The 26,344-nt window shown below is 42.4% G+C and overlaps 1 protein-coding gene across 11 annotated transcripts in view; it reads right to left on the bottom strand.

Moving 5' to 3' along the window:
* Positions 1-26,344, bottom strand: part of CAPRIN2 (caprin family member 2) — a 331,530-nt gene that overhangs the window by 286,132 nt on the left and 19,054 nt on the right. For all 11 annotated transcript variants that reach the window (XM_033952547.1, XM_033952545.1, XM_033952548.1 and 8 more), the window contains exon 4: positions 15,743-15,829. In XM_033952547.1, coding sequence (XP_033808438.1) covers positions 15,743-15,829 — 87 coding nt within the window. The remainder of the gene's footprint in view (positions 1-15,742; positions 15,830-26,344) is intronic.

The following is a 26,344-nucleotide window of genomic DNA, read 5'->3' as shown; positions in this document are numbered from 1 at the left end:
GCTAGAGACAGGAATTATTCTGTCATGGGGTCTCCAAATTTGGCAACTGCTCTCTCCCAAACTGAAGGAGGATGGGCTTGTGCTCTGGAGATGCAGGCTAGCTCTCAGAGAAGGCCCTCTGGGCAACCCAAGTCTACAGAGCATACCTACTCATATCTTTCTTATATAAGAACAAGTTAAGTGTTTTATGTTAAACTGAGCAAATTCCCACACAAAGTGGGGGCAGAACAGTGCATGCAGAAGCTTCCATTGCAACTTCCAACAGCTTACATGGAGAACCTCTGCGTCAATAAGTTTGGAATCCAAACTGCTTGTGTCTGATTCTCTGGCCTGACTCACTAGCTGGAGAGCTCAACCCTCAGTGCAACCCATGCATGTCAAAAAACAGGGGGGGGGGGGGATGAGGAAGGAAGCAATCTGCCCCGATTCTGGAAAACCGCTCAAGAAGCCACACAGCCTGCATTCAAGCCCATTGCTGATGAACCTGGGGCGCAAGCTGTACTCCCAAAGGAATAGTCCCCAAGCTTTTGAACTGTTATGTTAGTGCAGGCTGTCCAAGTGGGTGTCCTGCAAAGCAGTCTTCCCCTTGAAAGAAGACTCTTGCCTTTAGGGTTTGAGCTCTCCTGCAGCCAAAGCTGTCCCACAAAGGTGAACATTTGGAGCACCAAACTGAGCAAAAAAACCTCAAATTTAAAGAAAAATAAGCACGAGCAAAGAAGAAAAGCTCCTACTGTCTCGCATGAAGACAATTGAGACGAAAAAAAGTATGCAAAAATGAAGCTCTACAAGTGTTCTCATGAGAAAGGATTGACTACCTAAAGGTTCAGAAATGGAGTGTCTTGAACTAGAATCTCTTTGATTTGCTTTACTAAACCAGTTCTTCCCATTCAAAATTATCCCCCCTCCAAAAAAAAAAAAAAAAAAAAAAAAGGTTTAGCCCTATGCTTTTAATAATTTGGTAATGTTCAAACATTTGCCATTTTCTTGCCTAACATTAAAGATCAATTCTTCGTCATCCCTACAGTTTGTTGCCATGACAGAATATTAACATGTTAAATGCAAGCAAGCAAAAGGGGAACCTGGATTGCTAAAATGTCCTTTGATTGGAGCAGGTAAGTCAAGAAATAAGGGTACAAAAGGACCCAAGCTATTTCGGCACTATTGCCACACATCTGAATGGAGGACAGTAAAGTAGGCTTGATGTGAACAAACCACCAAGCTTTAATGGACAACTGTAAAATAACCACCTTAGACTGCTCAACACAGCTGTGTTTCAGCCAACTGGCCTGCATCAGGAGTCAAATTCATGTTAATGAGAGCAATGTAGAAACTGAGGTCACAATCAGCAAATTCTCCTGTATAGGGTTACCAAGCATCCAGATTTACCTAGACGTCATCTTTTTAGACGACATGTCCAGGCTTCCAGACGGCTTTTCAAAACCTGGAACTTTTGTCTGGGTTTTGAAAAGCTCGGAACATCGTCAGGAGGGCATCTGCGCATGCCTGAATGCAACATGGCAATGTCATCATGTAACACCTGCGCAGATGACCTTTCCGATGCAGCTCTGAGCACTTGAGGGAGCAGGGCCATGGGTCTGGATTTTACAAACAAAATCTGGCTGAGATGAACATGCTAACCAACTACTGGAGTAGTGCTAATATCCACCACGTTGGTGATATGACTTACAGGAGTTGCGAATATTAGCACTACTCCAGTAAGTGGTTAGCATGTTCATATCAGCCAAGCAATCATACAATCTAAGTTGAACTTGCTGCCCTACCACTGGAGCAATGCTAATACCTGCTACATTGCTGATGTGACTTACTACTCCTACAATTCGATCCGAGTTGTTCATTCGACTTAGTCGAACATGATCTTACTGAATGGCTTAGATGCAGTGGATATTTCTAGTAAAGTGTTAAGATGGTTTCAAGCTTTTTTGCTAACTCGCACATATCAAACGTTTTTCTATGGAGCATATTCAGATAGAGTAAACCATGTGGCGTTCTACAGGGCTCTCCATCGTCCCTTGTGCTTTTCAATATCTACCTATTAGGGACCGGCACACGCCACTTAGTATAGGCCCTGGCGTGCTTCCCCAATATGGAGGAAGTCCTTGTACTGGTGAGCTTACAAGAAAAAGAAAACCCCAGTTATGCAGTCAGGTTCCAACAGGTAAGTTTTCAGAGAATCAAATTTATTAGGTACTGCACGTCAAGGAAAACACAAAAGCTTGGCAAAACAGTTCAGAATGGCTTCCAAAAAATCAAATTCCCTGGGATAATAAAGGCTCAGGGCCTGTTTTCATGTGAGATTAACTTTCACTAACCGAGTGCACTTTACTTTTCACAGTTCATAAAACATTTTCCACATGAATACTGCAACAAAATCAATAATTTCTAAAATAGTTCAAAATATTGCAAACAAAACTTCACATGGCCTTTTCCCCAACTTTGCCAATGGCTATTGCACAGTAGGACCCAGCTCCTAAGAGTTGCAGAAGGAAGATTTAGCGGACTTGCCAAAGTTTACACTTAATTTCATAAATGCATCCTTCAATCCCACTCCAAAAGATGGTACAGCAAATCCTCCCACAGAATCACCTTCTATTGTTGTATACAGTCAAAATAAATTAACAAAACAATGCTACTAGCAAACACAGAACTTGAGTCAGCTTTCTACTTGGGCTGGTTCAGTTCAGCTTTCCTTTACTCTGAAAGAAGCCATTTTGTGCACAATCTAGCCATCAGGGTGAAAGGTAAAAACAAACAAAACAAAACCAAAACAAAAACACCACAAAAAAAACAAACACAAAAACAAACCCCACATTGCATTCTCAGAGCAATTGCAGTAATATCAATTTCTTCCTTCAAAACAACTGCTGTGTCCACAACCTGGCTTGTTAAATATTCAAAGTTCAGTTCTCAAAACAAACACCACGCAGCTTTGAACAGCCAAAAAAAAAAAAACCCCCCGAAAACTCCTGACAAGTAGTTTTCCCAACAGTTATGGAAACATTAGGACACTAACTTACTTCTATTGTCTCCTCCAGTGGACGTCCAGGTGAGTCAACAATATCCATGGGTTCTGGAACATTATCCTGAGCTAAGCTGTAGAAGCAGAGCCTCTCCTTGTGTGTCTTTAGTAAAATGGGAGTATCCCTGAAGGAGCCGTTAGGATGTAATGACATAATGGAAGTGGAAAAACAGTGGTCTAAGCTGAAAGGAGTAATAAAAATGGCTACCGACTTATGAGGAAGATAAATAAAAACAAGAGAAAAAGGATACCGAAATGGTTCTCTAAAACTTGTTGCAAAATAAAGGCAAAAAAGCTGGCGTTTTGTGAAATATAGAAATTGAAATTGAAAGAAGCCAAGCGAGAGATGTCTGGCGAAAGCCCAAGCAGAAGAGCAAATGGTTAGGAATGTAAAAAAAAAAAAGGGAGACAAAATTTTTCAGATATTAGTGAAAGGAAGAAGAAAAATGGAATTGCGAGACTAAAAGATGATATGTATCGATATGTAGAGATTGATGAAAGAAAAAGCAAACATGTTAAACAAATACTTCTGTTCTGTGTTCACAGAAGAAGATCCTGGAGAAGGACTGAGATTAGAGTAGGAGAAGGACCGAGAATGGAATAGATACCGTGCCATTCACGGAAGAAAGTGTTAATGAACAACTTGAAAAATTGAAGTTGGACAAAGCGATGGGACTGGATGGGAACCATGCCAGGATATTGAAGCTCAAAGAGGTTCTGGTGGGTCCTATTAAAAGATTTGTTCAACAAATCTTTGGGAGACAGGAGTGGTTCCTGTGGATTAAAGAAGAGCAGATGTGGTCCCTATTCACAAAAGTGGTCACAGAGATGAAGAGGGAAGCTAAGGCTGGTAAGCCTCACTTTGGTTATTGGAAAAATAATGGAAGCGTTGCTTAAAGAAAGGATAGTGAAATTCCTAGAATCAAATGGGTTACAGGATCAGAAGCAACATGGTTTTAATTCTATGTATTTTTATTTTTCTTTGTTTCATTCTTTACTAAAGGTAAATCGTGCCAGACAAATCCGATTGAATTTTTGATTGGATGACTGGAGAACTGGATCAAGGGCATTTTCTAGATGTAATACACTTAGATTTCAGCGAAACCGTTGACATGGTTCCTCATAGAAGGCTCTTGAACAAACTTGGCGAGCTGAAGTTAGGACCCAAAGTGGTGAACTGGATTAGAAACTGGTTGACGGACAGACGCCAGAGGGTGGTGAACAGAACTCGCTCAGAGGGAAAGATGAGTAGTGGAGTCCCCTCAGGGTTCAGTGCTGGAGCTGATCCTGTCCAATATGTTTGATTGACATTACTGAAGGGTTAGAAGGAGAAGTTTGCCTTTTTGCGGACGATAAAGATTTGTAACAGAGTAGACACCAAGGAGGGAGTGGAAAACATGAAAAAAAGATCTGCAAAACTTGGAAGAATGGTCTAATATCTGGCAACTAAAATTCAATGCAAAGAAGTGCAGAGTAATTGGGGATTAGAAATCGGAAGGATCCGTATGTGCTGGGAGGCAAGAGGCTGAAATGCATGGATGGGGAAAGGGACCTTGGGGTGACAGTGTCTGAAGATCTAAAGGCAAAGAAACAGTGAGACAAGGCGGTGGCAGATGCCAGAAGGATGCTAGGCTGTATAGAGAGGCATGACCAGTAGAAGATGTTGATGCCACTATACAGTTCGATGGTGAGGCCCTACTGAGTATTGTGTACCATTTTGGAGACCATATCTGGCGAAGGACATAAAGACTTGAAGCGGTCCAGAGGAAGGCAATGACAGTGGTAGGAGGTTTGCGCCAGAAAACACATGAGGAGAGACTGGAAGCCCCGAGTATGTATACCCTAGAGCAGGGGTGCCCAATAGGTCAATCACGATCAACCAGTAGATCACCATGGCAAAGTGAGTTGATCGCAGAGCCCATCCCGGGCTCAATGATAGACTCGCATTGCCTTCACAATCTATCGGGCCAATCAGCCTTCCTCTCCCCAACGTCAATTCTGCCATCGGAGAGGAAGTTCCGGGGCAGCTAATCGCTGCCTGGCTGGCCCAGAACTTCCTCTGATGGCAGAAATGACATCAGGGAGATGAATGCTGGTTGGCCCAACGCAGGGAGAGCTTGGGGCGGCGGTGGCTTTGGGGCCTGTTCCCCGATGGCTGCGGCAGTGGCTTGGGGGAGGGCAGGGAGACAGAAGGAAAGAAGGGAAACAGAAAAGACAGGGCAGGGAGAGAGGAAGAAAAAGTTGGGGGAGGGAATGAGATCTGGAGGAGAGGAAGCATACAGGCTGAAAGAAGGGAAGAAAATTGGATGCACAATCAGAAGATGAAAGTGCAACCAGAGACTCATAAAATCACCAGACAAAGGTAGGAAAAATTATTTTATTTTCAATTTAGTGATCAAAAATGTGTCTGTTTTGAGAATTTATATCTGCTGTCTATATTTTGCACTATGGCTCCCTTTTACTTGGTTTAGTAAAAAGGGAGGGGGGTATATTTGTCTATTTTTGTATGGTTGTTACTGAAGTGACAGTACATAGAATCATCTGCCTTGACCTCTTTGAAAAAAACCCAGAATATAAATAATTAACATTTTCTCTGTGCACAGTGTGCTTTGTGGGTTTTTAAAAAAAATTTATTTTATTGTTGGTAGATCATTTGGGTTATTTTAAAAGTAGTTCACAAGCCCAAAAAGTGTGGGCATCCCTACCCTAAAGGAAAGGAGAAACAGGGGAGATGATTCAGATGTTCAGATACTTGAAAGGTATTAACGTAGAACAAAATCTATTCCAGAAAAAGGAAAATGGTAAAACCAGAGGGCATAATTTGAGGTTGAGGAGTGGTAGATTTGAGAGATTGCAAGATGTGATGAGTCAAGGAAATTTGGTGTCTTTTCAGACATTACAACAGAACTTCAACTTGCCATTCTCACAATGTTTTAAATGGCTACAGCTTCATCATGCTATTAAGGCTCGCTTTCCATCACTTCACACTTTCACAACAAAGTTTGCTTAATATGTGCTGTATTGTGGGAATTCAAGGTTGTGAGGCTTCAAACTAGTATAAACTCCAAAACTCACATCTATTTAAGAAATCTCTTTCAGGGACTTCAGTCTATTTGGTCTAGAGAATTGCAATATTCTAGCCCACCTGAAAATTGGAAGAGGATATTAATTCAAAGGACACGATGCATGGCTGCTTCATTACGACAAACTCTACTTTGTACTCCATAGAACGTTGTGGACACCGGTCAAGTCACAAAAGTTAGATGCTAATAAGGAAGAGGGTATATTTGACCATCCTTTGTTTTATTGCCCACTGGTTCAAACATTGTAAAAAGTGTGGAATAAAATACAGAACATATTGGAAATTTGTATACCTTTTTTCATAGAGCATAGTAATAGGTGAAACATATGATACTTCAGGGACCTTACTGACAGCTAATAAGAACATAAGCATTGCCTCTAACGGGTCATACCAGGGGTCCATCATGCTCAGCAGTCTGCTCCCACGGCGGTCCCCCAGGTCCATGACCTGTAAGTGATCCTTTACCTAAATTGTGTATTCCCTATTCATTTAGTGTCCTGTATAGTTACCCTCTATCTGTATCTTTCAATCTCCCTTCAGGAAGTCATCCAATCCCTTTTTGAAACCCAATATTGTACTCAGTCCTATCACCTCTTCTGGGAGCACCTTCCAGGTGTCCACCTCTCTGAGTGAAGAACTTCCTAGCATTCGTTTTGAATCTGTCTCCTTTCGGTTTTTCTGAATGCCCTCTTGTTTTTGTTGTCCCCAATAGTCTGAAGAATCTGTCCCTCTCCACCTTCTCTATGCCTTTCATGATTTTATAAGTCTCTATCATGTCCCCTCTAAGTCTCCGCTTTCCCAGGGTAAAGAGCCCCAGCTTCTCCAGCCTTTCAGCATACAAAAGGTTTTCCAAGCCCTTTATCATCCTAGTCGCTCTTCTCTGGACCCTCTTGAGTATCGCCATATCCTTCTTAAGATACGGTGACCAGTATTGGACGCAGTACTCTAGATGCGGGTGCACCATCGCTCGATACAGTGGTAGGATAACTTCCTTCGTTCTGGTAGCGATACCCTTTTTGATAATGCCCAACATTCTGTTTGCCTTCTTTGAGACTGCTACACATTGCGCCGCTGGCTTCATTGTTTTGTCCACCAATACTCCCAAGTCTTTTTCTAGGTTGCCTTCCCCCAGTACCCTCCCTCCCATCGTATAGCTGTACATCGGGTTCCCTTTCCCTATATGCAAGACTTTACATTTCTCAACACTGAAGCTCATCTGCCATCTTTCTGCCCACTCGCTCAGTTTGTTCAGGTCTCTTTGCAGATCTTTGCATTCCTCAACAGTTCTGACCTACTGGATAGTTTTGTGTCGTCTGTGAATTTTATAATTTCGCACTTCATCCCTGTTTCCAGATCATTTATGAATATATTGAACAGCAGCGGTCCCAACACTGAACCCTGTGGACACCACTTGTGACCCCTTTCTAGTCAGAGTAGTGTCCTTTTACTCCTACCCTCCGTTTCCTGTACACCAGCCAATTCCTGATCCATCTGTACACGTCCCCTACCACCCCGTGGCTCCACAGTTTTCTTAGTAGGCGTTCAGGAGGTACCCTGTCGAAGGCTTTTTGGAAATCCAGATATGATGCCTATGGGGTCACCCTTGTCCAATTGTTCACTTATCCCCTCAAAGAAATGAAGTAGGTTCGTTGTGGCATGATCTTCCTTTACAGAAACCATGCTGGCTTGTTTTCAGATTTATTTCTAAATGATCGTTGATACTTTCCTTGATCAATGATTCGGCCATCTTCCAGTCCTCCGGGATTACCCCTGTTCAAGGATAGGTTACAAATCTGCCGTAGTAACTCTGCTGTTTCGTCTCTGAGCTCTTTCAGTATTCTCAGGTGGATTCCGTCTGGGCCCGGAGATTTGTCAGTTTTTAATCTATCTATCTGCTCGAGTACGTCTTCGAGGCTTACCTCCATGCATGAATTCATCCAAAAGTACTAAAAACTGAAATTAGAAATCTGAGAACTATTGCAAAAACTTTCCAACCTGTCAATCAAAACAGGACAGATACCGGACGACTGGAAGATAGTGAATGTCACGCCGATATTTTAAAAAAGGATCGAGAGGAGTGCCAGGCAACTACAGACCTGTAAGCCTCAAGTCTGTCCCTGGAAAGATGGTTGAGGCGCTGATCAAAGATAGCATAGTCCGGCATCTAGACACACACGACCTGATGAGAGCCAGTTAACATGGCTTCAGGAAAGGGAAATCATGTTTGACGAACCTACTTCAATTTTTTGAGACAGTGAACAGACAAATTGATAGTGGAGAACTGGTGGATATTGTATACTTGGACTTTCAGAAAGCGTTCAACAAGGTTCCACATGTAAGACTTCTCAGGAAATTACAAGGCCATGGAATAGAGGGAGATATACTAAGATGGATAGGCAAATGGCTAGAACACAGAAAACAGAGTGGGCATAAATGGGAAGTTCTCAGAATGGGAAAAAGTTACTAGCGGTGTACCCCAGGGCTCATTACTTGGACCCATCTTATTTAATAATATTTTCATAAATGACCTGGAAGAAGGAACATCCAGTAAAATCATCAAGTTTGCAGACACAACGCTATGCCGGGCAATCAGATTGCAGAAGGACAGCGAGGAACTCGAGAGCTACTTGAATCAATTGGAGAAGTGGGCAGATAAATGGCAGATGAATTTTAATGTGGAAAACTGCAAAGTGATGCATTTAGGCAGAAAAAATAAAGATCACATGTACAGTATGTCAGGTGTAACTCTGGGAAAGACCGAACAGGAAAAGGACCTGGGTATACTGATAGACAGGACCCTGAAACCGTTGGCGCAATGTGCGGCAGCAGCAAAGACAGCAAATAGAATGCTAGGCATGATAAAGAAGGGAATTACGAGTAGATCAGAGAAAGTTATAATACCGCTCTACAGAGCCATGGTCAGACCGCACCTGGAATACTGCGTCCAGCATTGGTCTCCATACCTAAAGAAGGATATAAAACTGCTAGAGAGGGTGCAGAGACGAGCAACGAAGCTAGTGAAAGGTAAGGAGAACCTAGACTACAAGGAACGACTTAGGAGACTAGGGTTGTTCTCCCTTGAGAAAAGGAGACTGCAAGGGGATCCAATTGAGACTTTCAAATTACTGAAAGGATTCGACAAAATGCAGCAAGGAAAGCAATTATTTACAACTAGCTGAAGCCCCGGCGTTGCACGAGTATTTAATTATAGCAATAACACTGTAAATGGATTCAAATAAAGATACTTTATAGTGGTGAATGAAATTATTTTTTTACATCTTTATAAAAAGTACAATATTCAAATTATAATGTGAAATATTTGACAAAATGAATACAATACAACAAACACAAAACTTGATTATAAACAACATTTTTAGTTTCACCTCCAGGAGCAAGAACATATAAATTCTTGGGTGAAGAGACCCCTAGAACATATCACCCCAGGTAGTGAGGATCTGCATACCAAGTTTTGTTCAAATCGGTCAAGCCGTTTTTGAAGTACTGTGAGAATGGCAGCTTTTTACTTGTTTTCCATTGACATGAATGGGCGAAATCTGATGTTCTGCTTGTAGCTCCGCCCACGTGTGCAAGTGGGCCGAGAGACCCCCAGAACATATCACCCCAGGTAGTTGGAATTACTGTGAGAATGGCAGCTTTTTACATTTTTTCCATTGACATGAATGGGTGAAATCTGATTATCTGTTTGTAGCTCCGCCCACGTGTGCAGGTGGGCCGCGAGACCCCCAGAACATATCATCCCAGGTAGAGAGGGATCTGCATACCAAGTTTCATTCAAATCGGTCAAGCCGTTTTTGAAGTACTGTGAGAATGGCAGCTTTTTACTTTTTTTCCATTGACATGAATGGGTGAAATCTGATGTTCTGTTTGTAGCTCCGCCCACGTGTGCAGGTGGGCCGAGAGACCCCCAGAACATATCACCCCAGGTAGTTGGAATTACTGTGAGAATGGCAGCTTTTTACATTTTTTCCATTGACATGAATGGGTGAAATCTGATTTTATGTTTGTAGCTCCGCCCACGTGTGCAGGTGGGCCGCGAGACCCCCAGAACATATCATCCCAGGTAGTGAGGGATCTGCATACCAAGTTTCGTTCAAATCGGTCAAGCCGTTTTTGCGTGATCGCGGCACATACATACAAACACACATACATACCTCCGATTTTATATATATAGATGTCCAGTGTGACACGGACAAGAGGACAGACTGAAGCTGAGGGGGGACAGATCCAGGACGAATATCAGGAAGTTCTGTTTCACGCAGCGAGTCGTGGACACCTGGAATGCTCTCCCAGAAGAAGTAATTTGCAGAATCCACCGTTCTAGGATTTAAGGGTAAATTAGATGCACATCTCCTTAAGGGTGGCATAGAGTGATACGGGTAAGGGTAAATTAGATGCACCATCTCCTTAAGAGTGGCATAGAGTGATATGGATACTAAAACTATCCCAGGGTACATCTGGCGGGGCCTTCGCGTGTGCGGTTCACTGGACTTGGACCTAGGGTCTGATCCGGAGATGGCAATTCTTTATGTCCTTATAATTTTGCCTTTTGGATCTCCCTTGAAGATTTTTTCCGGTTCCGGCACATTGGATGCGTCTTCTCTTGTAAAGACCGACGAGAAGAACATGTTTAGTCTTTCAGCCACCTCTTTTTTCTCCTTTACCACTCCCTTCCTGTCTCCCTCATCCAGAGGTCCCACCTCCTCTCTCACCGGCTGCTTTCCTTTCACATATCGGAAGAATGGTTTAAAATTTTGTGCTTCCTTGGCTAGTCTCTCTTCGTATTCTTTTTGTTTTTCTGACCACTCGGTGACATTCTTTTTGTTGCTTCCTGTGCTCTTTCCAATTTTCTTCGGTTTTTTCCTTTTGCCACTTCTGAAATGATCTCTTGTCTCCCATCACTTTCTTTACTTCATTGGTCATCCATGCCGGGTCTTTCGTTTGATTCTTTTTGCATCCTTTCCTAAATCTGGGTATATACAGGTTTTGCGCCTCGTTTACCGTGTCTTTGAATAAGGACCAGGCTTGCTCCACAGTCTGCGTTTTCTTGGAGCTGTTTTGAGTTTTTTTCTCACCATTTGTCTCATGGCATCATAGTTCCCTTTCTTGAAGTTAAACGTTGTTGCATTGGTTCTTCCCCTTTGCTAATCCTACTTCCACTTTGAACTGGATCATGTTGTGGTCACTGTTACCTAATGGTCTCACTACTTCCACTCCCTTTGCGGGTCCCTTCAGCCCGTTGAGGATTAGATCCAGAATCGCTGACCCTCTCATTGGTTCCTTGACAAGTTGTTCCATGAAGCAGTCCTGTACAGCCTCCAGGAACTCCGTTTCCTTTGTACATTTTGAAATTCCAAGACTGCAGTCTATCCTGGGATAGTTGAAATCTCCCATAACTATGGTGTTGGTGTTCTTGCATTCCCGCCTCAACTCTGCTTCCATTTCTGTATCATTTGCTTCAGTTTGCCCAGGTGGACGGTAGTACAGACCCATCTTTATCTCAGTTCAGTTTATTCCTGGTATTTTGACCCATAGTGATTCCAGTTGGTCATTGGTCGCTGCTGCGTCCACACTGGTCGAGTGAATGGTGTCCTTAATGTATAGTGCTATTCCTCCTCCTTTCCGATGTGTCCTGTCTCTTCGGTAGAGCTTGTACCCTGGCAGTACAATGTCATATTTATTTTCCTCGTTCCACCATTTTTGTGATCCCTATGATGTCTAGGCTCTCATTTTTAACCATGACTTCTAATTCCTGCATTTTGTTTTTTAGGCTCCTTGCATTAGTGTACATGCAGTTCAACTCCTGTTCTTCATACTGTCTGGAGTGGTAATACAAATCAATAGTTAACTGGAAAGACATCATTTTTGGTGGGAGACAGTATGTCTCATAGATATGAAGCTAACTTAGCTGAAAAGTCAGGGAATATGGCTTCATTTAAGGATGTTTGGAGCCCCTTACAAGGTTTTGTTAAGGAGTCAGTATGTGTGATTGTATGACTGATCTGCCAGACAAATGGGTGGGGATGGAGAGAATGACAAGACTTAAAATTTCTTGCTAAATGTTTACATGTTTGTTTGTGCTACATTTCTTTGGATGTTAAAACTTAAAGATGGAACTAAAAAAGGAACTTCTTTATGGAGAGGGTAGTTGATGCATGGAATGTGATCCCGAGGGTGGTGGTGGTGGAGAAGAAAATGGTGGCAGAGCTCAAACGGGTGTGGGATGAACACAGAGAATCTCTAATCAGAAAATAATGGGTATACACTGAAAGTACTAAGGTCAGTACTGGGCAGGCTTGCACAGCCTGTGTCCCATATATGAACATTCAGTTGAGGATGGGCTGTGGATGGTTTTGATGGTTAAGATGGGCTGGATAAACTTTGATGGAACCTAATCACACTACTGGGCAGGGCTCTGGGTTTATGGCCCAGAAACATCTAAGAAAAAGGGACCATTTAAACTAAAATAAATAAATAAATAAATAAATTTATGCAGCATGTATGGTTGGGCAGACTGGATGGACCACTTGGGTCTTTATCTGCCATCATTTACTATGTTACTAAGTCTGTTCTCCTTGGATGCCTCTGCAACTGTGGCTTCCAGGCTTCAAAATCCCCAAGTGCTGATCAGCCCCACCCAGCTCTGTGCCAGGGAAGGCTGTTGCTCTGGTCTACCTTGCTCTCACAACCTGCTTAGCCAGCAACTTCAAGTAAATATGCTTAACAGGGTCCAGCCCCGTTTTCCCTGGTTGTGTTTAGACCCAGGTTTAGGCACATCCCTAACAGTAATGCTGTGGCTAAGGTCAGGGCAGGAATCTATTCTTGTACTTGAGTGTTGGTTGTGCATTGCTCTGACTAGCTTTACAGGGGTGTTCATGCTAATCTTAGCTAGCACAAGGGCTTATGGAAATTGGGCGCGATCAGATTGTATTTTGATCTTGATTAGTTCAGATTGTTGGTACAATAACTAATGCTTATCACTTTAGATTAATGCAATTCAGTCCATCTTGCTGGTCAGTGCAAAAACCTATACAGACTATGGAAAATCCAAAATGCAGCTGTTGGTTTGATTGTCAATATGAAGAAATCTGATCACGTCACCCAGTATTATAAAGAGCTTCACTGGCTTCCTTTTGAAGACGGTATGTTTAAATTTGAATCTCTGTTACAAAGTCCTTCAAGGATAGGTTCCAGGGTATTTAATGGCTCAGTTTAGCTTTTTCAATACTGATCGCCCGTTACAGGTTACTTCATTATTTGTGTGTTTCCTTCGGTATGAGGTTGTATTTATAAGAAGTTTTTACAACGATCAATCGCTTTTCAGGCAGCTAGCTGGAACGACTAACTTTGGAAATTACATTATCTTTGTATTTGCATTTTAGAAAATTGTTGAAATCTTTGTTAGATTTCTAGGAAATTGATGGTTTTGATAATGTCTTTTTTTTTTAAAGTATGGATTGTTTTCAGCAAATTATATAGAATGCTGTTATTGTACAGTTTCTCTTATTTTCTGTACACCACATTGAACTGAAAGGTATTTGCAGTCTAGAAATAGAAATGGAGTATCTGCTGATTATAAACTCAGTTTCTACCCTGCTCTCATTAACAATTTTGATCCTGATGCAGGCCAGTTGGTTGAAACAGCTTGTGTTGAGCAGTCTAAGGTGGCTATTACACATTTGTCCAATAAAGCTTGGTTTGTTGTTCACATCAAGCCTACTTTTACTGTCATCCACTCTGTTGTGCTGTGATTTAACCAACAAAGGAGCTTTCGTTCTTCTGTCATTTCTTGGCACTATTTCCTGCATCAGGAGGTCTGCATCAGGAATCTGTGAACACTAAAATTGAAAATTAGAACAAGTTAGAAACCATGCACATAAGTGTACAATTAGATGCATATGAAGTCAAATAAAACGCAACATGAACACATGATGGATACATAAAATTTAGAAGGTAAAAAATTTTAAAGCTTAAACAACTGAATTAAACATGTAAATTAACACAATGGCAAATACATCTAAAAAACTTTAAGACTGTAGCAAGATCATGAATACATTAAGTTAAGTTTGAATCCTATTTAAAATTGTGTAATGCTTTAAAAATGTTGGTTACCACCTTGACCCTGCCCTGTGCATCCCAGAATGCAATGCATAGGGCAGGGTACCACACATTTTGCCGATGGTTCCCGAGGTAGGAGGAAGTAGGTACAAAGGCCTGCTTATTAGTTCAGGCAGGGCAGTAGGGATTAAAAGTGAAGGTGTGCAACTTGACAGGCAATTTTTTTTATGTCATAGGGATGGGTAATGAATAGAGGTGTAGTCCGAGTATGATTGTTGATCAAGTGTCTAGCAGAAGTGGGGGACAGGATGCTGCTGGTGCAGGTTGCTAACCAGCAGGGAGATCAGGTCTAGCTATGCTTGTACTGACCTAATGGAAAAAGATTCATGACAACTCCACAAGTTTGGCAATGTTTATTTTGTGCATTGGCACAGCATACTGGTCTCATATGCCTCCAGCTGAATCGATGCATGGCCATGTATGCCTTGCCAAGGTAAGCCTGCACTCAATTCCTTTCTGCATTGCTTGCTAGAATATACCTTGTGGTATCTGCATAGATGATTTTATGGTAGCTTTCTGCATCAGCCACATACCTCTTGTTCCCCCACCCCATGTTAAACCCTAACAATGAAGAGCTACATATGCTTTAAATTGATTTGTAAATCGAGGAGAAAAATAGCATAATGGTTAATGCAGTGGCCTAGAGACTAGGTTTGTTTTCCACTGCAGCTCCTAGACCAGTCACCTAACTGTGCATTGCCCTAGGAGTAGAAAGTATACCGTCAATGGCGCACAGGACAATTGTGCCCCAACAATTCCACTCCATCAAATGCATGCAGTGACAAATACATGCATGAAGGGAGCGGGGTTTTCGGGGTGCAATTGTAAGTGTAGTGAGGGGAGGAGGTTTAGCAGTAATTTTAGTCAGCATCCCCCTGTACGAGTGGAATTGCAGTAGGGAAGCTCCCTACCCACCCCCACCGAGTGGAAACAGGAAGGCTTCAGGAGAATGGGCATATTAAGTGGGGTGGGTTGGCCACCCCTCCCACCCCCCTCAACGGTAGTGCAAGTGTGTTGGTGGGTTCTCTCCCCAAACACCCAACGGTAGTGTGAGTATGTTGGGAAGGTTCCCCCCCAAAACCCCCCCTCAGAGTGCCAACAGGAAGGCATAGAGGGCAGTGAGGGGGCAGCATTCATTTGTACTGTGCGCAAATATTGGAGTGGATGTGTCGGTGTGCCAATGTCCTGCGCGTATTTTGACTGGTCATCAGTAAAACAGATTGTAAGCACAACAGGGAAAGAAGAACCTGCAATATATAAAATTGCTTTCATTGGACCGCAGAAAGGTGGTATATCAAAATCCATGACCTTACCCTTTTAAAAATCTTCCTTGATTATCTAGTATGGAACAGGTGAATAGCTATAAGAAAAATTAGATACTGTAGATGTGTCCACTTATTTTGGGGTGGAGAGAGAGAGTAACCGGTTTCCATTCCCCCTACTATTCCCACAGGCAAAACAGTGGAGATTAAAATCCCCAAGCTTACCTCTTGGCCAAGGGCAGTAAATGTTTTCTGAAGTTCCTTGGCAAACTCTAGATTATGTATCACTTCATCATATTTTTCCACTGCCTCCTATAAATAGGCCAAAGTATGACAAAATTTACTTAGAACCAGAACCTAGTTCAAAGTAGAATATTCAACTCATTTACATGAGTTTGGCTACATACCAATTTCATTTTAAAGTAGTGTCTATATAAATGTTCCTTCAGTCAGTTTCTATGTTTAAACAGCGTAAGCACTGTACAATTGAGTGAGAACACTCAAACCCGAACTTGTGCAAGGTTATATTGAAAAATTAGGTTTTTACCTCAATAATCTTCTTTCTAATAGACAAATTCCATTCCTGAACCTTTGGGAGATCAATCCCATTCTCTGATAACTTCATTTGTATCTTTTTGTTCCTCCCCTCTTACCTCAATTCTCCAGTGTGTATCAAAAGAAGTCAACCCTGTATAGCAGTGTTTCTCAGCTTCAAGCCAAAATACCCCTAAGCCTAACAAATACCAACCGAGTACCCTGCCCAAGCTCCTCCCTAGACCCTCCCCAGACCTACCCAAGCTCTGCCCCAGACTCCATCCTCATAATAGTACTAATTGTAATGCAATTTCTTCCATCCATTTTTTGTATACACACAATATTATTTTAATAATTAATGGTAAACACAAAATTTAAAAAAACCCACAAAGCACACTATACGTAGAGAAAATACTAATCTTTTAACATTCTGTGTAGGCACTTCCAGGGCAGGCAGATGTTGGGAGGCTAGCTTCATTGTACCTCTGGATGCCCGAAGATTTTAAAATATAGTGGCGGGGAGCTGGCATGTGGGGGAGTCGGGAACTGGGGAGAGGTCGGATCCACATGAGGAGTGGGGCTGGAAATGGGTTGGCTTTAACGGAGGGGGGGGGCAGGCAGGAAGGAGGGATTCCCAGCAGCAGAGGCAGTTTAGGCGGGCATGCAAGCAGACAATATCCATGGCAGCGCATACCCCTAACAAGCAGCTCACGTACCCATGTTGAGAAACACTGCTATAGTCTATGAAGCAAAGACATAGGGGATTTTGGTATTCTTTGCTCTTCTCTAATATCCATCTAACATTGGCAATGTCTCTTGTTCCTCAACCTTTTCTTTTTTTTTTTTTATTTATTTATATTTTCAAATAATTACATACAAAATTGTACAAGAAATATTGAATACATCTTTTCAATTCATTATTAAACAAATGAATATAACACAAAAAGAAAAAGAGGAAAATCTCTTAAATATAGTCCACCTGTGAAGGAGAGAAAAACTTAAGAAACCTCCTTGTAGGAGTCAAGGATCAAAAACTAATATATAATAAAAGGAAATTAAGCTCGAACATACATCATTCTTACCATTTTATGACCTCATTATACAACTTCAGTTTCAGTCTGGGCCACGGTAGGAAGCCCTTTACCTTCCAGGAAAAAACCCAATTGGGCCGGTTCAAAAAAAGATACTTATTCCCTTGATAGGAAATAAAACACTTACAAGGAAACCTTAACTGAAAACTTGCCCCTAAAGAAACCACTCTTGTACGGTATGTAAGAAATTCTTTCCTGCGAGATTGAGTCCATTTAGATACGTCTGGAAATATATTCACCTTTTCACCTAAATAGGAGACCTGTTTCATTTTAAAGTATAATTTCAGTAACATTTCCTTATCTTGTAGAAACACAAGCGTAACTACCAATGTAGCACGACCTTGCACCTCTATCACAGATGATTCCAATACTGCAGAGACATCTAACTCAGTCTTTTCCCCTTGAATATCCTCTGCAATCTTTTTTAAATAATAAATTTTTTGTACAGGGGGTAAGTTAGAGTCTGGAACTTTCAGCACCGTTACCAAAAATTTTTTAAACAATTCTAAAGGAGAAAAATATTTAGCAATTGGAAAATTTAAAAGTCTCAGGTTTAAATTCCTTTGTTGATCTTTCTCATTATTAACATTTTATCAGATGATTGTTTAACAAGCAAAGTCTTCGTTTCATTGGTTGTTTTCTCCAATTTAGATATTTCTTCCTTCTGAAATTGGGCAGAGGTCTCCAAATGGGTTATCTTAGCAGATAGATTTAAAGTGTTTATAACAAAGTTAGTACATACCGCATGTAGGTTTTCTATCGCGGTCCAGATTGAATCCAGAGTCACCGCTGCCGGTTTCACAAGTGGCTTGAGGGGGGAAAGATCAGCCTGTTGGAAAATGGCTCCTTCTACGCGGGTTAACACGCGAGTTCCCTCACCTTCACCACCACTCGTTCTCAGCGGTGAAAGTTTCCCCACCTGCATCGGCTCCAAAACTTGAGTCGATGACGACATGCTGACATCCGGGTTAGCTGGGCGTTTGAGACGCTCCTCACCAATCGGTGAGTCCTCCAGACTCGTCTGTCCCGCCTCAGTATCTCCGGGCATAGGGGGAGTATGTGGTCCACGCGGGCTCAACGAGATATCGCTGCCTAAGCTGTGCACTTCCCCTTGCACAGCAACAGGAACACCCGCCGAAGTCTGATGGACTGCAAACGCTGTAATCGCAGTCTGCCGCGGCGTTGAGGTTCCCGGAGCCACTGGAGGATTGCCCCTCGGCTTTCCCCGTCTTTTGGGCATTTCGCAGGTATTTAGAGATAATGCAGCAAACAAATAAAGGAAGAAACTTCCAAAGCGGCGGGAGCTCCCTCAACTCGCGTCCTGCTCGAGCGCCATCTTGTTTTTCTCTCCCCTCAACCTTTTCTGAAACCAACTTAATACTGTACAAAATCTAAAGGTAACAAATGTGGGGGAAAAAACCATCACTTTACAAATTAACAAACAGAAATAAAAACAAAAAGATGGAACACAAAATTTTACAAGACTACCATATATACTCGAATACAAGTCGAGACCCCCTTTTCCCCTCCCAAAAAAGGAGGAAAAAAAAATGATCGACTCGAATATAAGTCAGACGGCTTAATATGCAAGTGCCCTGCCCTGCCCACAGCCCCCTTCCCTCCCTCTCCTGTCAGGTACTACACCCAGCACCAAAACCTCCCCAAGTCAGTAGAGTATACTACAGTTATAATATCCTGTCCTGAAGGGTTTTTTGGTCCACAAGGTAGTCAAATATATTAAAATTAAAAATTTGTCCAATAGAAAGATCAGTGGAACTGCATCAATAGGGGCATTACATCAGCACCCCTAGTGCAACACTGGCATGATATGGGCCATACCGCAGAAGATTTGAAATACAGTACTTTGTCCTTAAAATTTTGACACCAAACATAAGAGGTGGTGATAGATTGTTTTACTCCAAGAGGAACAAAAGCTGATTTTTTTAATTTAATAGTCTTACCCTCCAAGGTTTAAATAAAGAAATACATAGATTATACAGTCTTCCTTTAATTTTCCGCTGGTTGAGTGCACATGTATATAAAGAAAAAAATTATAATGCCTGTATGTAAAGATAAATAAATAAGAACAAACCCAACAATTGTAATAGTGCTCAAGTGAATGTGCTTAGTACCACCACTCGCACTGGTCATTTGGACTAAGACCAATGGAACAGAGGATCATCATTGCAACATCCTGTCCTCCATAACCTTAATCTGATTCCGAGTTGGGTTGTGTTTGGGTTTTTTTTGGAACAGTTGTATGGAGAGCATGTGCTCTCCAATCTACAACAGATGACACATTTTTTGATTTTTGATGGTTTTATGTTATGAGTGACCGAGTGTAGCCAATCGGGGAGTGGCGTTGGACCAGGCAGGAATGCAAACAGCAAGCACCTGCCTTCTGCACTGCTCTGCCCCAAACTGAAGAAGAGTCCATCGGCGAAGGAGACAGGCAGGAGCACGGAAAAGGGACTTGCTGCCTATGGATTTTTTGCTCTGTAAGACCCTGTCCCAGCCTACCACTAGACCACCAGAAGGTGTACAGGGCAGGGTGGTGGGATTTTTTTTTCCTGGGTTTTACATTGCATTTATTTGTATTTGTTTATTCATGCGAGGTTTTTTAGAGGTCTTTCGCTAGGTTCCATTTGTTAGGGGGCATGTAAAATACTGTGACGATCCAATTATCTTTGCAGTCCTCTTTGGATATTTTGCAAGTGAGAATTTCCAGGTCGTTGGTTAGTTTAGAGTCAAGTATTTAAAACTCAAAATGATCTCGGAGAATTATTGCTAGACCACCTCCTCTTTTTGAGTTTCTCAATAGAGGAATAATTTTATAATCTAATGATAGTATATCATTTGATAGCATCTTGGTCAGAAATTAGCCAAGTTTCGGTTAAAAATAAGATATCTATGTGTGTTTCTTCCAGCCAGTCTGGCTAGTTGAGCTTTGTTCCTAACCAAACGGATGTTCATATTTGCTCCTGAGATGGTGTAGTGTTCCGAGGGGGTTGAGGGGTCAGCACATTGTATGTTTTTTAGGGATCATTTTCTTTTTGTGATGGTCTGGAGGAATGTCAGTTGGCATTAATCACAGTGATAGGGAAGGGGCCTGTTTCCATGCAGTCGTGGAGACTTCTTGAGGGGGGGCGAAGAGACTTTTCGGGTCCAGTGATACTATCCCATGTGAAGTAGGTTGGGATTGGTTTGAATGCTAAAGCTCTTGAGACCCAATTTCTTGTACCAAGCAAGTAGAGAAGGAGGAGGATTATTAGCTTTCCTGTAAAGTCAGCCATGTGGTTAAAAGAGGGGTTTGAAGTGAGTGAGACTAAGGCCAACAGGTCAAAGAGAGGCGGAGCAGGCTATATTTTGTGTAGGGAGGGGGAAGATTAGCTGCTGTATGCTCACTGAACTGGGAGAAAGATGGCCAGGTGTTGGGTCAGGACAAGGAGGTGACCAGGCAGCCAGCTAGTGGGAGGTGGAACTGGTAGTTGGCGGATCCTGCAGGAACTTAATTGGGTTAACCAGTCATGCAAAAAACTTAGTATTGGCTGGAGACATGTAGGTACTTAATAAATTATCCGGACATGCCGGTAGTACGTTGTCTAGTCAAGCTGGAGACATACATATAGATTAAATGGAGACATGCAGGTACTTAATATCCTAACCAGACATGCAAGTACTTAATATATTAGCCCATGTCAGAACTTAAGTTATCTAGCCAGGCTTGTGTCATGCGGAAGGATTAACTGGTGTCATGTGAGTAATTAATGTTATCCAGGTGCCAGTAATCGAGTTTTCCAGACATGCAAATACTTATCAGCTTGTCCGGTCCGAGACTCTGGGGAGATCTTATAGAGCTGGAGGTAGGAGTGGTAGAAGCAGGCGGCTGGCCGCAGGCTCCCACGTTTGTAGATGGGCCAAGTAGGGCAGAACCTGGAAGTTGGGTTTAAAGTGTCTCTTCTTTTTGCTCCGCTCAGTTGCTACGTGAAGGCGCGTCGTTCAGTTGCAGCGAATTTAAGAGCTCCCAGCAGCTTCTGGGAGGAGGAGCGTGCTCACACGCCCGGCCCAGCAAGGAAACAGGCGGTCTTTGGTCCCTGTGGGTTGTTGGTATCGGCGTGGGTCGCCGATATTGGTGAGAGCGAGGCTGGGTAGCAAAAATTCCTCCATATGGTATGGAAACAAAATAAATTCTGCATCCACAGGCCCCCCCCCCCACCGGCCTTCCCCCCCAACAATGAATGGCCAAGTAATTTCCCTATAAAACTCACCATACAAAAACATTTCAAATTCTAGTGAAGTCTCACTAAAAGCAACATAAATCCTCCAATATCAGGCTTCAATATAAAAGTAGCAATATGACTGCCAAAAAAAAAAACACACAAAAAAACAACCCTACCACAAAACGGAAGAAGCTTAAATATTTCACTGGGCTACAATTTCAAATCTTTTAGGTAAAACTGAGCAAACCAAAATTATCACAGATGGGTAAACAAAAATTTACACTAACAGGAGTACCTGGTCTTGATCAAACAGAACACAGATAAAACTTAGATTACATATTTCTACTGTATCTTCTAGTTTGTGAAAGAAATTAAGCAGAAATCCCAAGAAACCAGATCCTGAATGTAGCACAAAAATCAAAGAAATGCATTTCCCCTTGTACTGTGCAAAAAATAAATAAATAACCGATGTTAAGGATGGTGTTGGTGGATGTGTGCAGCCATGGAACCCCCAAACCTGCCTGAACCTGAAAAAGGTATAGTTTGGCAGTACACCAAGCTCCACTCATATCTAATTGTAAGCACACCTCTCAGAGCAGAAGCCCTGCCTTACTTTATCTGCAATTGTTGCAGTCACTAAACAGGCCAATACTTCAGGCAGTACTTCACTCCGAGGAGTGTGGGCACAAATAAATAGGGAAGGGGAATAAAGAACACAGCAAGCTATAGTTACTGGGCAAGTAAAAGTTAGATGACAATTTCTTACAATATAAATTGACACCAAATCAAGAGTTTTAATAAACTTATTTTTCTACTAAATGAACCTAACTGGATCCAGTTCACAAGCTAGATACAATTAAAACAACTGAAAATTTCTAATTAAAATTGCATTTAAAACAACCTATTTAAAAGTTGTCCAATGTTTAAAATATTTCCAATAGAGTTAAAAATGCTTTTCTTTAGATTCCCAGTGTCCAGATCCCACTGACTAATATTAAAATCAAAGAGTTATTGTATTTTCTATCAGATTTACTTTAATGTTCACCAAAAGGAAAACTAAAATGTCCCAAATGGTGTGTGTGCGCACAACACAAAAACGCAAAACCAAACTCCAGGTTCTCTCTCACGTTGGCCAGCTTCTTTTTCCTCCTTGTTCAGGTTTTTCTGGATGGCTTTTCAATCTCAATCCAGAAACTTTAGCTGTGAAGAGAAACCTACTACTGGCCTAACTTTATATTTTCCCTTTCTACTCAAAGCTTCTACACAGCCCAGCCTGCTTAACAAAGAGTTCATCAGGCTTCTTTATATTTAAACTTGCATCCTTCTTAGGCCTCCCTTTAATTATTTGGCTCAGCCCTACAGTCCCTAAATCAACTGTTGCTCTTCTGCTATATTCCAGATCATAAGAGCCACTACCACAATTACAAAAAGAAACTACCGTATTTTTTGCTCCATAAAATACACTTTTTTCCCCCACAAGTGGGTGGAAATAAGGGTGTGTCTTATGAAGCAAATATACCCCCACCCCCACCGGTACCTTTAAATTTGGGAGGTCGATGGACGGCTGCCTGCTGCTTGTCGGGGCCTGTTGCACACAAGCACGCTGCTGCGTGGGTGCATGCCACTTCTGAATGGCTGCCTCAGTCCTTGCTAGCTCCTCATGAGAACTGAGGCAGCTATTCAGAAGTGGCGCGCACCCTCGCAGCAGCACGCTTGTGCGCCACTGGCCCCAACATGCCGGTAAAAAGCAAGCAGCCGTCCAGCGAAGCACCAGCGATCAGCACAATTAGGCCCAGACATTAGTGCTTGTGCGCCACGGGCCCCGACAAGCAGCCGTCCACCGACCTCCACAATTTAAAGGTACTGCTAGGATACTGGGACAGAATTTAAAGGTGCTGGGGGGGGGGGTATGTAAAAGTGATGGTTGATTGGGGGTGGGACAGAATTTAAAGGTGCCGGGTATATATTAGTATACAATTTGGTTCAGAATGGGTTTTTTTTCTTGTTTTCCTTCTCTAAACCTGGGGTGCATCTTATGGAGCAAAAAATACGGTATTTTCTTAAACAGTATCCATTCACAACTCATAATAATCCAACTGTCAGATTCTATAAACCACTCAGGCTGCACCACTACTCTGTATCTAATTCCTATTAAAACAATCTTTCGTCCCTTCCTTTACTTCCAAATATTATACCACAGGTGCCAGCAACCACACCACCACCTTACCTGTCCCTTAACAAACTCCTAACTCAGTGTCTCAACTTTAAGCCCCCAAGTCTAATAAATATCAACAGAGTACCCCCACCCCAAGCTCTTGCCTCAGACCTGCTCAGGCTCCGCTCCAGATCCCACCCCCATAACAGAATTGTTATGCAATTTCTTCTATCCATTTTTTCATACACACACAATATAATTGTAATACATAATGGCAACCACAAAATTTTAAAAAATAAAAAGCTCACTGTACACAGAAAAAATGTTGAATCATTTATATTCAGGGTTTTTTTTCAAAGAGGTCAAGGCAGATGACTTTAAAATATGCAATGTCAGTAACAACTATAGAAAAATAGACAAATATAATGCAAAATACAGACAGATAAATTCTCAAAATTAAACACATTGATAATTTTTCCTACCTTTATTGTCTGGCGATTTCACGAGTCTCTGGTTGCACTTCCCTCTCGACTGTGCATCCAATATTTCTTTCTGCCTCCTGCACACTTCCTCTCCTTCGGAAGTCATTCCCTTCCCCAACCAACATTTCTCTCTGTCCCTCCATGAGTCCAACTTTTCTTCCTCTCCTCCACCACCACTGGCAACACGTCTCCCTCTCTCTGTCCTCCTCTCATTCTCTCCCTTGCTGCAAAGGGAGTGGGGAAAGAGAAATATCCAGTGTGCATCTCTCCCACTCCCTCTACTGCCAAATCCAACATTTCTCCCTCCTTTACAACATTTTTCTCTCTGCCTCCTGCACGTTTCTTCTCCTTCAGTCTCCATTCCCTCCCCCTCCATGAGTCCAACATTTTACTCTGCCCGCTCCCCCTTCGCGAGTGACATTTCTCCTTCCCTTCTTTCTGCACTCTCTCTCTCTCCATGAGTCCAACACTTTCTGCCTCCTGAACACTTTTTCTCCTTGCTCCTTCCTTCAACTGTGACATCACTCCTTCCCACCCCCCAATCCATCTCTCCCCAATCCCATTCACATGTTCTCTCCCCACGACTCATTTTTCCCTCCTCTCCTCCACACCATGTCCATTTCTCACTCACTCATCCTGCAACAATTTTTCCTTCCTTCCCTACCCCCATCCCCACTCACAACTAATATGCTCTTTCCCCCATGCACCATCTCACCCTCCCTCTTGTCCAGCAGCACCTCTTCTCCCTCTCCCCTTCCCCCCCTTGTCCAGCAGCACCCTTTCCCTCCCTAACAGCAGCTCACTACGTGCTTTTAACTTCCCCACAGAGCTGCCGCTAGTATTAGTTTAGCTGCGTTTCCATCAGGCAGCCTCGGGGCTTTTGCTAGGCCGGGACTGCCTCCAATGAAAGAGGAAATTGCATCATAGGAGGCAGGCCAGCCTAGCAAAAGCCCCAAGGCTGCCTGATGGAACCGTGGCTAAATAGCTGCATGGGGATGTTAAATGCCCACCTGTTTGCCTTCCCCTCGCCAAAGGGATGTATTTACAAAAGATTCCTGGACAAAGCCCTCTCTTTTCAAGCTGGCAAATGGAATGATTGCCTTACCACCCTCATCTCTCTTGCCCCATCCTACCTATCCTTCAGAAAATCTCTCAAAGCTTACCTCTGATATATTTCTCTAACCCCATCCTTCCTTCCTTCCTTCCCTCTCCTTCCTCACCTATATACCTCTTCTTCCCCGGATCTTACTATCCTCATCCTGCACTCCCTTGTAACTGTATATATTCCTTTCTCTCCTCTCTTCATCCTTCCAAAGTATTTTAGATCAATGTAGTCTTGTTAGAATGTTTTTCTTATTTTTCCTCTATTTTTCACTTCTTTGTTATTCTCTAGGTACTTTAGTTAGATTGTGAGCCTTCGGGACAATAAGGGAATTTCTAAGTACCTATCTTACTTTTTTATTTTAATTGTTACTGTTACTGGTTACTTTATCCTGGTTAATCTGACTCCTGCATCTTCGCTGTAAATGTACAGTCTCTTCTCCTGTAAACCACTCTGAACTGTTTTATGGTATTGCGGTATACAAAAATAAAGTTATTATTATTAAAAGCATACAGTAAGCTGCCGCTAGGGAGAGGAGAGGTACTACTGAGCTGGCGATTCCATCAGGCAGCCTCAGGGCCTTTGCTAGTCCGGCTTGCCTCCGATAATGCAACTTCTTTCGTTGGAGGTGGGCTGGCCTAGCAAAGGTCACATAGTGAGCTGCTGCTGTTCGGGTAGGGGAGGCTGGGGAGAGAAGACGCAGAAGGCAGGAGATAAGCGACGGCAGGGGAACGGAGACATAGTGCATCAGCACTACATAGACGCAATAGCAGAAGGAAGTTGGGAGACATAGCGCCAGAACTCCTACATAGATAACTATGGCAATACCAGCTTAGTTTATGCTATCAGACCTAGTATCCATCAATAAGAGAAACACAGAAATTACCGTTGCTGGAATCTCTACTTTCAAGGTTCTAGGCTCCATTTTGGCCCAGAGGCAATAATGAGGGGAACATTAAGGATAATGTGGACAAATTTAAAGAAAAATACCTCCCAGTTGGTGGATCCATTAAGCACAACTCTTGATGACCCTGTGTTTTTAAATTTTAAAACCACATATTTTCATGTGCATCATACATTTCTCACTCAACTCTCCAAAAATCCAATAAATTCCCAAATCATTATATAAGTTATCTTAATAAATTATTCTCTACCAGACCCCAGGTGCTCACAGCTGCCCAGGAGTTCTAAAGAACCCTGTGACAGACCGCAATCTCACAGGAGCCCAGAAGCCCCCCCGCCC

Source organism: Geotrypetes seraphini, chromosome 7, assembly GCF_902459505.1.
Source record: "Geotrypetes seraphini chromosome 7, aGeoSer1.1, whole genome shotgun sequence".
Classification (NCBI taxonomy): domain Eukaryota; kingdom Metazoa; phylum Chordata; class Amphibia; order Gymnophiona; family Dermophiidae; genus Geotrypetes; species Geotrypetes seraphini.
This window is presented reverse-complemented; position numbering and strand designations above follow the sequence as displayed.